Source organism: Amphiura filiformis, chromosome 16 (genome assembly GCF_039555335.1).
Source record: "Amphiura filiformis chromosome 16, Afil_fr2py, whole genome shotgun sequence".
In the NCBI taxonomy this organism is placed as follows: Eukaryota; Metazoa; Echinodermata; class Ophiuroidea; order Amphilepidida; family Amphiuridae; genus Amphiura; species Amphiura filiformis.
The window spans coordinates 46,488,146-46,503,606 of NC_092643.1; the positions used below are offsets into that span (position 1 = coordinate 46,488,146).

General features: G+C 34.3%; 1 protein-coding gene across 1 annotated transcript in view; it reads left to right on the forward strand.

Annotated features, from left to right (window-relative positions):
- The first annotated feature begins 178 nt into the window (after positions 1 to 178).
- The window catches only part of LOC140136092 (copine-3-like), a 233,760-nt gene continuing 218,477 nt past the window's right edge, over positions 179 to 15,461 (forward strand). The window contains 1 exon segment of the mRNA XM_072157798.1: positions 179 to 500. Within this exon segment, the coding sequence (XP_072013899.1) occupies positions 325 to 500 (176 nt within the window). The 5' untranslated portion in view covers positions 179 to 324.

Here is a 15,461-nt window from a genome sequence, read left to right on the forward strand (position 1 = left end):
ATCTGGGTAGATGTATGCCGACTGAGAAGTTAATAACAATGCCAATATCATAAATGTAATATTGACTATGGTTAATTATAGACATTGGTGGGTCGGAAATTGAATCTGATGCTCGGTTACAGCCAAGCCTTGGTCGTCCCAGTGGAACACTCGCAACCTGGTATAGCTACTCAATACTTGATAATTATGGGCGTGTTTTCCATAATTGCCCATTAAAATTTTGTGTGTTTGGTACTCTGCAAGAAAAAAAAGTGGCATATAAAAACAAAATTACACAAGCTTTTGACTGCATTGCAATATTTAACGCAGCACGGAGGAGCAAAGATGTTGAGAAAGTGGTCTACCAGGAGACGCTCTTTTAGGAGAGAGGATGAGAAAGATTTGCCCAATCAAGATGGGGCAAGAGATACCACGGATAAGGATACTGGTAGGGAGCAATTTCTTAAAGTACAAGCGGAGGTACCAGGAATGGGCGGGCAAGTTGACAGCAGCAGCAGCGAGTAAGTCTATAAGTGTTGGGTGCATGTAACAGTCTGTTCATAAACAAGTGTCTCACAAGTGGTGACTCGCTATGGTCAATTTCATACGATTATATGGTTATTTGGTCAAGCATACTTGGAAAGTGTAGTAAATGTTACATTAAGGTGGCTGATGAGTGATGGGGCGTCAATGTATTAATTATTTTGTAGTCTTTAAAATTGAGTAAGAGTGATAACGAGCTTTAATGGACTTGTGATGAGTAAAGTTAATTAGGTTCCATATGGGGAATTCTGTCATTTTGAGTATACTTTATGGGAGCCTTTTAGGATGAGTGGAGTTTTAATAGTTGTTTATGCCAGAATAAGTTGTAGTGGAGGGAGGTAATTGTAATGTTATTGCTTTAAAATTTGAGAATAAAAAATGCTCTACATGTATAAGTCTCTTAAACTGTTGGAACCTCTCCCAAATGCATTAATTGATATAATTTTAAAGTTGCTACAAATTTGGAAGCTTTTTTGGAGATGTAATGGAGAAAAACACAGAATATAGTTTATGAAATTTCTGTTCAACGATAAGATACATATTATGTTTATCATTGCTACTCCAAGGTCATGGTACATGGATTAGTATTGAAGAAAATTATATATAGAGATATTTTAAAGTTCACAAAAATCAAGATATAATTTTAACAAATTAAATTAAGAACCAGTGACCTTTCAGATTCAATCATAACCTGATAACTAGTCACAAATAAGTAGAGCAGCAGCTTTATTGATTACAATATGTTTACTTCTGTGTTTGTTTGTTTTGGTTATTGGTCACTATATTTGGCTATTCCAGTTACAATCCATACACCCTTATGGAAGACATGACCTTAATTTTCAACACAAGGAGTGTAAATTTCAAAGGGGGTTTACTTGAATGGGTGACTCTATTTGAAATCTGCACCCCTTTGTGTGAGATTAAGGTTATGTCTTCTATAGTGGGTGTATATATTTCAATTCGAATAGCTCATGATTGATACCCATATACTCAGCTATAAGGGAAAAACACATGAAGAATTAAAATTCAAATGCCGATAAATGCCATTTCAAACTTTTCAACAAAGGCCACCAACATGCTATAGCTAACTTTAACTTATTGATACCTTACTTTTTGAATTTCAAGGTAAAATTTAATAGACTATGATTAAAAGTAGCACATATTCTTTTTTTAATATTTGAGCCGTTACATTTGCCTAATATCTCAAATTGGAAAAACACAGATTTATCAGTTTTTGCAGTGCATCTGAGCTTTTTATATGTACACTACATTGAATTTATTTTAATACTCACTCATTTGGATGTTGTATGATGACAGAGAGATACAAACCAAGCAATTAGAATAATATTATTTTCTTGTCATTATATGTGATGAGTCATCATTTTTTTGTGAGACACAATTTAGACTTGATATAAAATTGTGGTGTAGTTCATCATATTAGCCAGCAATGTGATATTAATAAGAATAATACCAGTTCCATCTGATGCTGACACCCATAACAGAAATCAAATTTATCCCATGATGCAGTGCGGTATTTGAACTAGATTATAGATAGGCCTAATATTTCTACATTATTTTGTGACTATATAAGTTGGTCAGTATTCAACATCCACACGGTCAGTTATACATCTCAAAACTGCTCCCTTGTAGCAACAAATAATGGTCCTAATTTAGCAAAATGATAGATTATCTACTGGTTATAATGGCTGTGACACAAAGCTTGATGGGAAGGCATTATTGTATGTGGTGGCTGACACCATACTGAAACCATCAGCACACATGCTATGATTAATCCTCAACTATTTTTTGTCAAATTTAGCAACTTGTTTTATTGCTACTTGGTGCACCGTTAATATCAATGCATAAATGGCGAAAACATAAAGCATATGAAATTATGATGATGAAAATATTTATAGAAAGTGCTTAGGACAAAGTATATGCTTTGCGGAGAATTTGAATCATTCCGCTATGAATGAATCTATCAAAAAGGCTCTAGAAAAGTAACAAAGAAAGCTTCTTCTGTTTAAAAATGATGTTTGTACCACAAAGTATAATGTTTAGAGAAAAACTGGCCATGCCATTGTATGGTTCTTTTTTGTACCCAAAAATGTTCTGACAAGTACTTCTCACGAAAGCAAACAAACAACAAACCAACAACAAAATAAAAAAATAAATAAAAAAGTGCAGTGATTTATAGTGCGCTACGCACAGGCACAACGCCTAGACGTTGATCCACAAGCCTTGGCACACTTTACAGGTTGTCGCTGACCACTACGGCCCCCACATCATTCCATAAACCATTTAACAACAAATAGACGGAGTTGGTCTTTGATGAAATAGATTGGTATTAAAATATTTTGAAATTGGTAGCTATCTACTTCTAACACTGATGAAGTTGCCATTTGCTTCATGTGTGTTTAGATTACATTATGTGATGATAAAGTGTCTTTAAACAGATGGTTATGAGCTTGTTGAAATAGTTATCTACTGCTGACATTGATGTTGATGCACTATCTACTACATGTACTGATATTCAGATTAATGATGTAGCTATCTACTGCTGATATTAGGATTGATGAAGTAGCTATCTACTGCTGATATCAGTATTGATGAAGTAGCTGAAGTAGCTGTCTACTGCTAATATCAGTATTGATGAAGTAGCTATCTACTGCTGATATTAGGATTGATGAAGTAGCTATCTACTGCTGATATTAGGATTGATGAAGTAGCTATCTACTGCTGATATCAGTATTGATGAAGTAGCTATATCTACTGCTGATATCAGTATTGATGAAGTAACTATCTACTACTGATATCAGTATTGATGAAGTAGCTATCTACTGCTGATATCAGTATTGATGAAGTAGCTATCTACTGCTGATATCAGTATTGGTGAAGTAGCTATAAACTGTTGATATTAGGATTGATGAAGTAGGTCGATGAAGCAACTTTCTACTGCTGTCACTCATGTTGCAGTAGCTCTACTACTGATAATAGTGCTGAAATAGATATCTGCAGCTGATGAAATACTACTGCCGATATTAGTGTTGATGATTTAGCTATCTACTGCTGATATTAGCGTTAATGAAAAGCAAGGTATCTACTGCTGATGTGTTTGTGTAGTAGCAATCTACTGCTAATATAAATATTGATGTAGGAACGTTTCTGACATGCATGCATTGATGGCTATCAACAGCTGATAAATGTTTTGATAACTAGATATCTATAGCTGATAGGCCAGTGTGTTCATGTAGATGAAGTAACTATCTACTGCTGATGGGTGTGTTGATGAAGTAGTTCTGATATGTGTATTGATAAGTAACTATCTACTGCTGATGAGTGTATTGATGAAGTAGCTCTGATATGTGTTGTGATCAAGAAACTATCTAATGCTGATGAACATGTTGAAGCGAAGCAGTAGCTATGATGTGTGTTTTGATAAAGTAACTATCTACTGCTGATGAGTGTGTTGATGAAGTAGCTATGGACTGTTTATATTAGTGATGATGATTTGGCTAAATACTACTGAAATAGTTATCTACTCCTGATATTATTGTTTATGAAATAACAATCAACTACTAACATGCTTTCATTGATAAAGTAGCTATCTACTGCTGATATTAGTGTTGATGAAGTGTGACATAAGTGTCCTTAGATGGTAATGAAGTATTGCCAACTATCTACAGCTGATATTTGTGTTGATGAAGTAGCTATGTACTGCTGATATTAGGGATGATAATGTAGCTATCTGTGGCTAATAAAATAATTATATACTTCTAATACTTACATGCTTGCATTAATAAAGTAGCTACCTACCAGTGGCGTAGCTGGGATTTTTTTCCAGGGGGGGGGGGGGGGCAAGCCTGTATGGGGCCCAAATCCACCAAATTTCCCTGCACTTGGGGGGGTGAGAGGGCGGGGCCCAAATAGACAAATTTTGCCAGGCTTATTGATAATAATCGTACGGTATTGCATATCGTATGGATTCCCCATCTCTCTGCCCCTCCTCTCCCTCTCTGCCCCTCTCTCTCCTCTCTTTTTCCTCTTTCCCCTCCTTTTCCCTCTTTTTTCCTTGCACTAGGGGCGGGCCCATATAGGCAATTTTTGCCAGGGGGGCAATTGCCCCCCCTGCCCCCCCTCCCCCCGACAGCTACGCCACTGCTACCTACTGCTGATACTAGTGTTGATGAAGTAACTAGCTTCTGTAGATTGATATCAGTGTTGGTGAAAAGCTTTCTACTCATTTAACTGTCTTTAGATGGTGATGAACAGTTGAAGTTATATAAGTTTTGTAGTATACAAACTTACCACCTATGTTTTACAATATAAACTCTGCAAAATATGTTTAAAGATCTTGAAGTTCTTGAAATTTGGATCAAAATAAGGATTTGTTTAGTTTTTAAGTTGCTGCAAAAGTATGAAAAGGTCTATAGATACATAAATATTTTCCTTTAAAGTAACTCATTTCTATATTCACAAATTCAGCAGAAATTTACATCATAAATTGCTAAACTTCACTAGAGAGTATTAGGCTATTCCAGTTAAATCCACACTACCCCTGTGGAAGATTTTGGAAATATCTTCCACAGGGGGAGTATAAATTTTAAATAGAATGAACACTTTGAAACTCATCCTCCCTCAGTGGAAGGTTCAGGTTGAATCTTTCTCAGAGGGTATATGAAATTCAAATGAAGCCTCCTAATGTGTTTATTCCATTTGAAATTGATACTCCTCCTGTGGAAGACTTATCTTAAATCTTCCACAGGGGTAGTGTGGATTTTAAATGGAACAGCTTTGGAAGCAAGTTATTATAACCTCTAAGGAATATATGTATATGATGTCAATAAGTAGCATCGCATACTGGATATTTCTACCATGAGAGTTTGCGCTCACACTGAAGACTTGATGCGTGGGTGTGTGTGGTGCTTACCCATCTTCCAAAACAACCTATTTTTTGCAGGATTATATTTTCAGAACAGTCCTAATATCAGTCACTGTTGCTTAAAAAACAATTGAATTTGTCTCAAAAAAAATTAGATTGATGTAAAATTACATTATGATCATGTGTTTGTTGTTTTACAAGTGGAGGAAATTTTGTAGGCAAGTAATATTTGTGTGAAAATATTAAGTGGTTAAAAATCTGGAAGATGTGTGGTGTCTTCGTTATTTAATGAAACATGGACAGCTGAGTAAGCCTGTGGGCTGGCTGCCCAGTAAAACACAAGTTATGGTATTTGCTAATCTTGTAAACCATGATATATTAAATTCCCAAGGATATTGGAGTTATTTTGTAATAAATATTTGGTTAAAAGGTGCACGTCCCAGAAATGGTGCACATGCTCAGTAGCTGTGATTGTTTATTTGCCAGCAACCAAAGCGTGATGGTTCAGGTGTAGCGTTGATATGACGATAGTGATGTCATAATATAGGTCTATACACTGCATGCCCAAAGGTTAAATGATTTGATTGAAAATTTAGGCGAATCTAAAAAGTGTTTGAATACACAAATACAAATGTATATTTGAAATGATTTTGGTATATTTGAATAGGCAACGGAAAAATGTAAAGATGGATAATATTGTTTATGAAGTTGCCAAAACAAAAATCAGGCTTTTATCTGCATTTTGCAGAAAAAAAATGAGGACTAATTTTTGTTTCGACAAAAATTATTGGCACAGATAGTTAATTTTTAATTTGATATAGGCCCAATTTTGTGCCTATTTTTGCATTTTTCTCAAAAATTATAGCGCATTAGTGCATGACAAGTAAGATATGTATATTATAGGGGCAAGGACTACAACTACTGCACTGGGAATTTTACTTCAACACAGACAACTGTTTTGGAGTTACAGTCAAAAATGAGGGAAAACCAATATTTGATCAATAAATCAATAACTACTTGCCTTCAGTTGCCAAATTTTCAGTGCAGTAGTTGTAGTCCTTGCCCCTATAATATACATATCTTACTTGTCACCAATGCGCTATATTTGTTGAGAAAAATGCAAAAATAGGCACAAAATTGGGCAGGGGTGTAGTACCCCTTAATAATGAGACTAAATTGGACATTCTTATGATATTACAAACTGAATTATTTTCTTCCACCATTCAATTTTGGGAACAAAGTGTATTTTTGCACAAAATATTAAAAGGGGTGCAACCATACATCCAATAGTTTGTAGCCCGATGGTACCAGATATTTGATTAAAGATTGAGAACTATTACAATACTAACTGTCTGTCAGTATTTCAAACTCTGCAAAATGATCAGTGCAGGCTGCGTTCTCTTTTAGGAGCAACTTAGTACTAACCAAGGTGGATATGCTATGGCTGTAAAATATGGCTATTATTATGTGGTGAGGCAAGCACAGTAGAGGAATGTCGATCATGCATAGTTGAGTTAGTATCAGAGGGTGTTAGTTGGGTGGGTCATTACCGAGGCAAATTGTATCATTGTGAAGTTGATGATACTAACCAATGGCAAATCCAAGAATAGACGTTTGACAGGAAATTAGACCAACATTTTTTGTTGTTGTGTTGCCCTCAGGCTCAAGTGGGGAAAAAATGGGAAAGTTGGGTCGGTCGGTTGGATTTTTTTTTAAACCGTCAGTTTTTAAAAATCCCTACATATATTAAATAATGCTTATTCCATAAGCATGAAAGGGACATTAATTTTGTTAATTTTGACTACTGGGTACTTGTTAGATAATCAATTTAAGACTAGTCTTTTAATAAAATACTAATTTTAAGTGAAAAACATTGATTTTTTTAACATACCAAAAATGAGTGGCTCGGCAAGTGTTTTTGTCTAGGGTCGGTTAGGTTAGGACAAACAAATATTTTTTACATGTGTCTGGCACAAATTCTGATCATAACCTTTAAAGTATGAATGGTATATAAAATGATATATAACAAAAATAATTCAGATGTTTTGTACAAAAGTACTTGATTGCGTTTCTCTTTTTGTTTGCCACATTCGCAGACATTCTCTTCTTTGTCACATTGATAAAGTACTTCTGTACGAAATGTCTGAATTTTGTTGTTGTTGTATTAAAACATTGTTGAACATCATTTTATACCATTTATACTTCTTTACATATCATCATGGGACGTTACTTGGGAAAGCTTATTTTTATCTGAGGCTTGAGGTGTGTAGGTTCAAGCTTGAATTTGACGCTTGCATTAATATAAAAATTTTGTTTGAATAACATATGTGTAACATAATTTTGTGTGCACTTTTATTAATTATGTAACAAATGTATACATTTATTGTTCATGTTGGGTAAATTATTAACCAATCCAGTTATAGTTTAATGTACATTGCTGTAACTATATAGCGTGTCCCTCAAATTCATATATTTTTGGGCTTTAATGCCCAAACCAAACATAACTAAATGTGGTTGAAAATATCACATACGAGGGGGTATCCAAAAGTTTTTGACATCACCCAGAAGTGAAAGAGCTATACCGATGAAATTTTGTCAGTGTAATCACTGGTCCTTATGTACATTATGGTCCAAAAATGGTCTCAAAGTATGTTTACTTTCTTCACAGGTGGCACTAGATGGGAAGTAGGTGCATAACCTGCAAGATGGTGAAAATTGAGGCACGCAGCGTAATTAAGTTCCTGCATTTGAAGGGTTAGGCCTACAATGCTCAGAAAATCTATGATGAAATGAAAGCTATCTTTGGTGATGATTGCCCATCATATGGCACTGTTGCTTTTTGAAAAAGGAATTTCCAAACTGGCCACATGTCCCTCACAGATGAGCCAAGAAGTGGATGTCCATCACTTACGGATGATGCAGCCACAGTGAAGAAACTCAAGAAAGTGGAGGATCTTATCATGAAAAGGTTATGCGCCTACTTCCCATCTAGTGCCACCTGTGAAGAAAGTAAACATACTTATGAGACCATTTTTGGACCATAATGTACATAAGGACCAGTGATTAAACTGACAAAATTTCATCGGTATAGCTCTTTCACTTCTGGGCGATGTCAAAAACTTTTGGATACCCCCTCGTACATTTTGAATATTGATAATTGACTGCACCATTTTGAAATTTATGAATTCTATAAAATGTCTCATTTTTAATCCTTTCACAGATTCAAATATCATTCAATGACAAAGAATAATACAGCCATTTTATTCCTCAACCCTACCAACTATTTAGCTGTTTGGTTCAGGAATTAAAATACTTAAAAAGTTTCCAACGACATAGTTCTTTCATGGATGCCCTGTATAGCATATGCCTACATAAATTGCTCTAGATCCATCCACAGTTGTTTGCATATTTAATTGATACTATAATAGTGCCTATATGTACTATTATTAGGGTGCATTATGTTATAAAACATACGCGAGGTAATGAAGCAAGTGGGGACATTTGTTTCTTAAATTAATTTAGCGATGGTTGATAGAAGTGTTGAACTTTATTTTTACAAGTTTAATAGCAAGAATATAAAATGCAACAAATAAAAATTTAAATTGGGCAACAATGACTTATTTAGCTTCATGTATAAATCTATTAATCCTTAATATATTCTTAAATCTATTAATCCTTGCATTTGTTACTCTAGTTTCAAGTTTAAAATTTAAAAATTTAAATTGGGCAACAATGACTTACTTAGCTTCATGTATAAATCTATTAATCCTTAATCTATTCTTAAATCTATTAATCCTTGCATAGTTGCATTTGTTACACTAGTTTCAAATTTCAAATTTAAAAATTTAAATTGGGCAACAATGACTTATTAAGCTTCATGTATAAATCAATTAATCCTTGCATTTGTTACTCCAGTTTCATAATTATCAGCATTTTAAATTGAATATCAATGCTAATGGCGGATATATGCTTAGAATCTATATAATTTTATTCAGAACATAGTTGACCCAATTAATATGCTAATCAAATTATAATTCAAATATAAGTTGATCGCTGTTGCTAAGGATAACAATCTGAAGGTTGAATCCCGGGTTGAATCAGGGACCACAATATTAAAATTAATTTATTTTCAAGAAGCATTTGACTGAGTATTCCTGATGCATAATAAGTAAGTAGCGTGATGTTTAACTTGAGATTCAAATTGACTAGTATATAGGTATAGAGAAGATATTGTACCTTTCCCAGAATCCTTTGCAATATTGTGCATCACCTCATTTCAGCAAACAACACTTTTGTTATACTTTGTACAGGTTTCCTTTATTTTCATTTTGAGACTAGACTGGCTAAACATGGGTTGATAGTCAAGAAATAAACATCTTTTGCAAGATCTGGATATGCTCTGTTCATTGAGGTGCTTTTTGTCACTTATATCGACCCATGTTAATTTAGCGCTAGATAGCAAATGAGTACAGAAATTTGAAATGGAAGAAATGCATTGTGGGAAGTGCAAGTTATCTTCTCAGGTATATAGCAATATGGTACAGATCTGTACCACTGGCATAATTCTGAAGGATCATTTGGCCAATCTACAATGCATGCTAGTATACAAAATATTGAATGTTTAAGGGATGGGGTATGAACGTTTGGACAGTATTTATTGTGGGACATTAGAGCACATCAGACATATCGAATTACATTCGGAGTATGAAGAATATCCTTCTGATATCAAATAATTTTAATTTTTTGAAATTTGCAATGTAATACACATTTTATGGCAAATTGATATTTTTGATATATAACAGTCCTGAAAGTAAATTTTATAAATCTGATGATTTATTCTTAAAGTGTATGTAGGTGGGATGAAAAGCCGACGATCAATTGAAAATTTTGACCTTTCGTATTGAAGATATGGATTTTTTTTCCCAAAACACCCAAAAAAATGAGGTCTTTTTGGAAAAAAATCCATATCTTCAATATGAAAGGTCAAAATTTTCAATTGATCGTCGGCTTTTCCTCCCAGCTACATACACTTTAAGAATATATCATTAGATTTATAAAATTTACTTTCAGGACTGTTATATATCAAAATGTGAAAAATATCAAATTTTAATAATTTGTCATAAAATTTGTATTATATCGTGAATTTCAAAAAATGAAAATTATTTGATATCAGAAAGACATTTTTCGTATTCAGAATGCAATTCGATATGTCTGATGTGCTCTCATGTCCCACAAAAAATACTGTCGAAACGCTCAAAGCGCTCATTCCAGATCCCTTAAGAACACAATGCCAATAGTAAGAATATTTTCATGAGGTGAAATATGGACTGCTCCATTCAATGAGGCTTTGGTGTGTTGACACTGAATAAAAATTTTCTTACTCCAGCCAAACATTGGCTGTATTCTTGTATTTCTTAATCCAGCCGAACTTCTGCAGCATTTTTGCCATAATGTTAATGACCTTATATAGATTCTTCAATTTTTAATTGAAGCTAAAGTGAATATCACTCTTAAAATAAAATAAAATATCACTCTTTAAAGAGTGAGATTTTAGCTTATACACACAATTTTAATTGCATAGACTTGTGGCAAGTTTGTGGTTCTTAGTAGGTATAAAGTCATGGAGTTAAGTGGTTCTTTTAACCCTAGCCGCCTAAGGGCTTTTTGGCGACGGTAAGGGAAAAAAGGAAAGAATAAAGAGAGAAAAGAAAGAAAGAAGTTGCTTGCTCTGGGTGGGATTCAAACCCGAGACCCCTCGCATGCCAAGCACTGGGTCGGCGACACTTTGCCACGGGTTTTGGGCTTCGCTGGCCAGCAAAACCGTGCCTATATATCACTTAGGGCGATTGCGTCATCACACCACGTGGGATGCACGCACGAACAGCACATATATCAAGTAGTAAATTTTGTAGTATACAGGAGGGTTATATAATGAAATTTGAATCGAAGCTAAAATATCACTCTTAAAATAAGCTAAAATATCACTCTTAAAATAAGCTAAAATATCACTCTTAAAAGAATGAGATTTTAGCTTGTAAACACAATAGTTTAAATGTACACACTGCGAAAATGCTGTTTAAAACTTTTAAACAACCAGGGTTGTTTAGGTGCCCTGTTTAAACAACATAACAAGTTGTTTAAGCCTGTTTATAATCAGCAATTTTGCAGTGCATGTTTTAAAGTTCTTTTAATTTTTGTTTGTGTATACTGTTACGAGTCGTACTTGACTCAAGGCCAAAATCACCTTTTACCCGAACTCACACGAATGCACAACACAAATACACTGTTTGTTTAAGCTAACAAAATCTAAGTCTTTAATTGAAAGCAAGTTTCGTTTGGTACAATATAATGACTACAAATGCACATATACATTAATCAAATATAATCACTCTTTATCTATTTTGTACTTAGCCAGCATTCTTCTTCTTGGTGATCATAAAGTTCTTGTAATGTTCTGGACGACTGGTGTAATATATCCCTATTCACTTGTCCTGCGACAATCAGCGAAGTCCTTTGTACACTTGCATTGATAACTCCTTGCGTATAAAATCCTTACAGGAAAATGGTGTTCTCCAAACACGTTTACAACTCCTTGCGCACTTCTCCTATACTCAACTCCTATGCTAAACTCCTTGCGCCGTTCTCCTATGCTAAACTCCTTGCGCCGTTCTCCTATGTTCTCCTCCAGATTTAACTCCTTGCGCTGCTTTCTCCAAACTTGGTGCTATTTCCACCTTTCACACAATATCTTCAGGAAGCAGGACTGCAATGCAGTTGTCCCCACTTATTTTGACAGCTGCGTTGAATCAAAATACCAGACTTCAGCAAGTCGACAGAAGAATGTATTTCCTTTCTTGGAAGAATAACGTTCTTTGACGTATTCTAGATCTTCTCCGACAACACTCGTAAATAGTAGTACTTTGACTACATAAAATATTTCTGGTTTGCAATTTCCTTTCTTTGAAGGAATTGGACTGTAAGCATATTAGCTAGCTAGCCCAGATCAACACTATAAACTGTGAATCATTGTTTACATTTTCTTATTATATACCAAGCTTGGGAAAAACCCCATTCTATTCTGGGCCATTTACTGCCTTCACATTATGCTCAATCTGGGGAATTCCAAAGTCTTAATTATAACATTAACCTTTCACATGACATCACTTCCTGAGGCGAAATCCCATTACATCACTTCCTGAGGGGAAATCCCATTACATCATTTTCAGGGGGTTTCCAAATATTCCAAATTAGATCTGATTCAGCTTGTTTTGCTCAATTTGAGAGGGGAATTCCCCAAAATGTCATCACTCATGTAACTTTGTAAACAAAGATAAATCATCAAATTAAATTACTCAGGGCACATCACAATACATTGGTATTTAATATGCTCATAAACCACAAAAATTTCTATCCAAATAGATATTCGCCGTACAAATGACGTAATTAATTGGATTAACTACCATGTAGCAATAGATGAATACAATAGATGAATACAATTTTGAATATATTGCCCTGCACTACAAACTTTACGCGGTATATACATTGAACAATAGATGTCAAAGATCAAGGTTAAAGACATGGATCGTCATTCTATAGAATATTCATATCATGCTGATCACTCGGACCTGTAAGATTAGTATCTTTGAAAAGAGTGGCATTGTATTCAATCTATGGTTGCAGACAGACACAGGTGATGAGTGCAACCTGCTTGTAGTGCAGGGCGATATATTCAAAAATTGTATTCATCTATATTGCTATGGTAGTTAAACCGATTATTACATCACTTATACGGCAAATAAAGTAGTTCTTAAGATAAACCTAAAACTCTGACTGATCTTTCTCTTTGTATTCTGTTATGTGAGCACCTATGTCTTACTCATCCATACAGGTGCAAATGGTTATGCAAATCACAATGCAATTTATGATATACTTGAAGCGTTTCCTACGAAACTGATTTATTACTTGCTAGCAGACAGACACATGCCCTGCGTAGGTCTTGACTTAATTGAGTCAAACTGTCTCATGATATGCCTGCAAACCAACAGTAACTTCTGCAGTTTAATATCAATTGCAAGGCGAGTGTCAAAATAAGTGTCACATAAACTGGACCGTTTCGCCGGATTGGGATAACCAGTTGAAAGGTTAATTGGCTGATGAGCTTATTGCATATTTATTATCCAATTAATTCCCTTAAAGGCATATGTAATGAATTTAGCACCATATTGTTAAGTTCGTTTTGTTTTTGTTTGTGTATAATATTGATCATTGTTTTTGTTTGTGTATACATTGATATTATACATCTCATAAACCACCAAATGGCTAAACACACACAAAATTTTGTTAAATATTATAATTGTGTTATAAATACATTTTTGTTTTTAAAATAATATTTAAATGTCAGGGTTTATAAATTAAAACCTATTTAATTAAAACCTATTTATGACAAGTATTTTGTCAACACATTTTTTTTGCTTCTCGAATCAAAACCACTGGAGCAAGTTAACTTGAAATAAGAATGTTTGGGTGATCATGCAGGGAGGTAAATAAGGATAATTTACTGGGTGGGCAATTTAATTTATTTTTGCCCTCAAATAATGGAAAATAATTTACTGGGTGGGCAGCGATAATTAATGGCATCCAGGCGTTTGGATTTTCGGAAATGTAGACCTGTTTTTGCGTACAATTTGGCTTTGATGTAAAAAGTGGACTTTACCTTCCCCCTAAATGCATCTTCTGCCAATTTTTAGCATATTCATGTAGCAACTTTCAAGAAAAATTGTATACCATATTATTTTTCACTTTGGGTATTTAGAAATTCTATACTAATTATCACTCAAAATTAGGTGGTAATTATTATATGGTGCCCAATTTTTTGTGGGCAAAATAATTTATCGGGTTGGCACTTTTGGGCAATGGGCAAGTTGAATTTACTGGGTGGGCAATTGCCCACCCAGTTAACATGTTATTTACCTCCCTGGCCCGGTGATGGGCCTCAATGTGAAATAGAAAACACAATGTGTTACAATCGGACCTACCTTAAATTTGTGTGATTCCTTGCCCTACACACTCATGATTTAATTATAAGGGTTTGTTTTTGTGACTTGGCTGCATAAGGTTCTTTAATTTCCTCACATTGATTCTAAGTGTTGATGTGTGTTTGTCAATGCATACATTGAATGAATTAAGTCATGTTGTCAATAGTCAAGTATGCAGGGCTTTGACCAGAGTCCATCTTGATCATGCGGTCATTCGAAAGAAGCAATGGTTTTTAAAGGAGTAATGGAATGCTGTAAGTTCACCGGCAATCATGGTAAAAAATGCTCAAGTCTAATGGGCTATTCATTTTGAAATCCATACTCCCCATTTGGAAGATTTAGCTAAAGTGTTCCACAGAGGGACTATAGGTTTCTAGTAGAACAGACAATTGGGTAACTTGCATGGAATAGCCCAAGTCATCTAGAAGCATATCCTCTAATACATGCACATTTTGTTGAATGAGTTGCTCATAAAATACTATCCATTTTTAACAGTGTAAGTGAACTCACCATACTTAACTCTCTTCACGCGGGTGTCGACTGCAGACGACAAGTTTCAAAATTTTTTAAAAATTCAAAAATTTCAGTAATGTAAATTGTCATGACCATATTTGGAATAAGCATGAAAAATGCATTAAAATGAGTACAAACAAGCCTAGTATTGGTCCAGTAGTTTTTAAGATAGCCATTGATATTTTGAGAAAATAATTCAAAACCAAAATTTTATACGTTGAAGCGCATGGCTTGCACGCAGAGCATTAAAATTCCAAACAGGACAGTCTCATAATGGGAAGCCAACCTCAGTTGAGCGTCTCAGAATATACAAGATGTTTGACAGAAAATGTTAAAATGTCAGGTTACATAAAGGGTATAAAATGTTTTAATAACATTTAACATTTTTGAAAACTTGCTGCAAAATATTTTAACATAATAATATTTTAAAAGATTTGACAAAATATTTTGTAACAATGTTTGCCAACAGATATTATTACAACAACATTTTTGACAACATTTTAAAAATG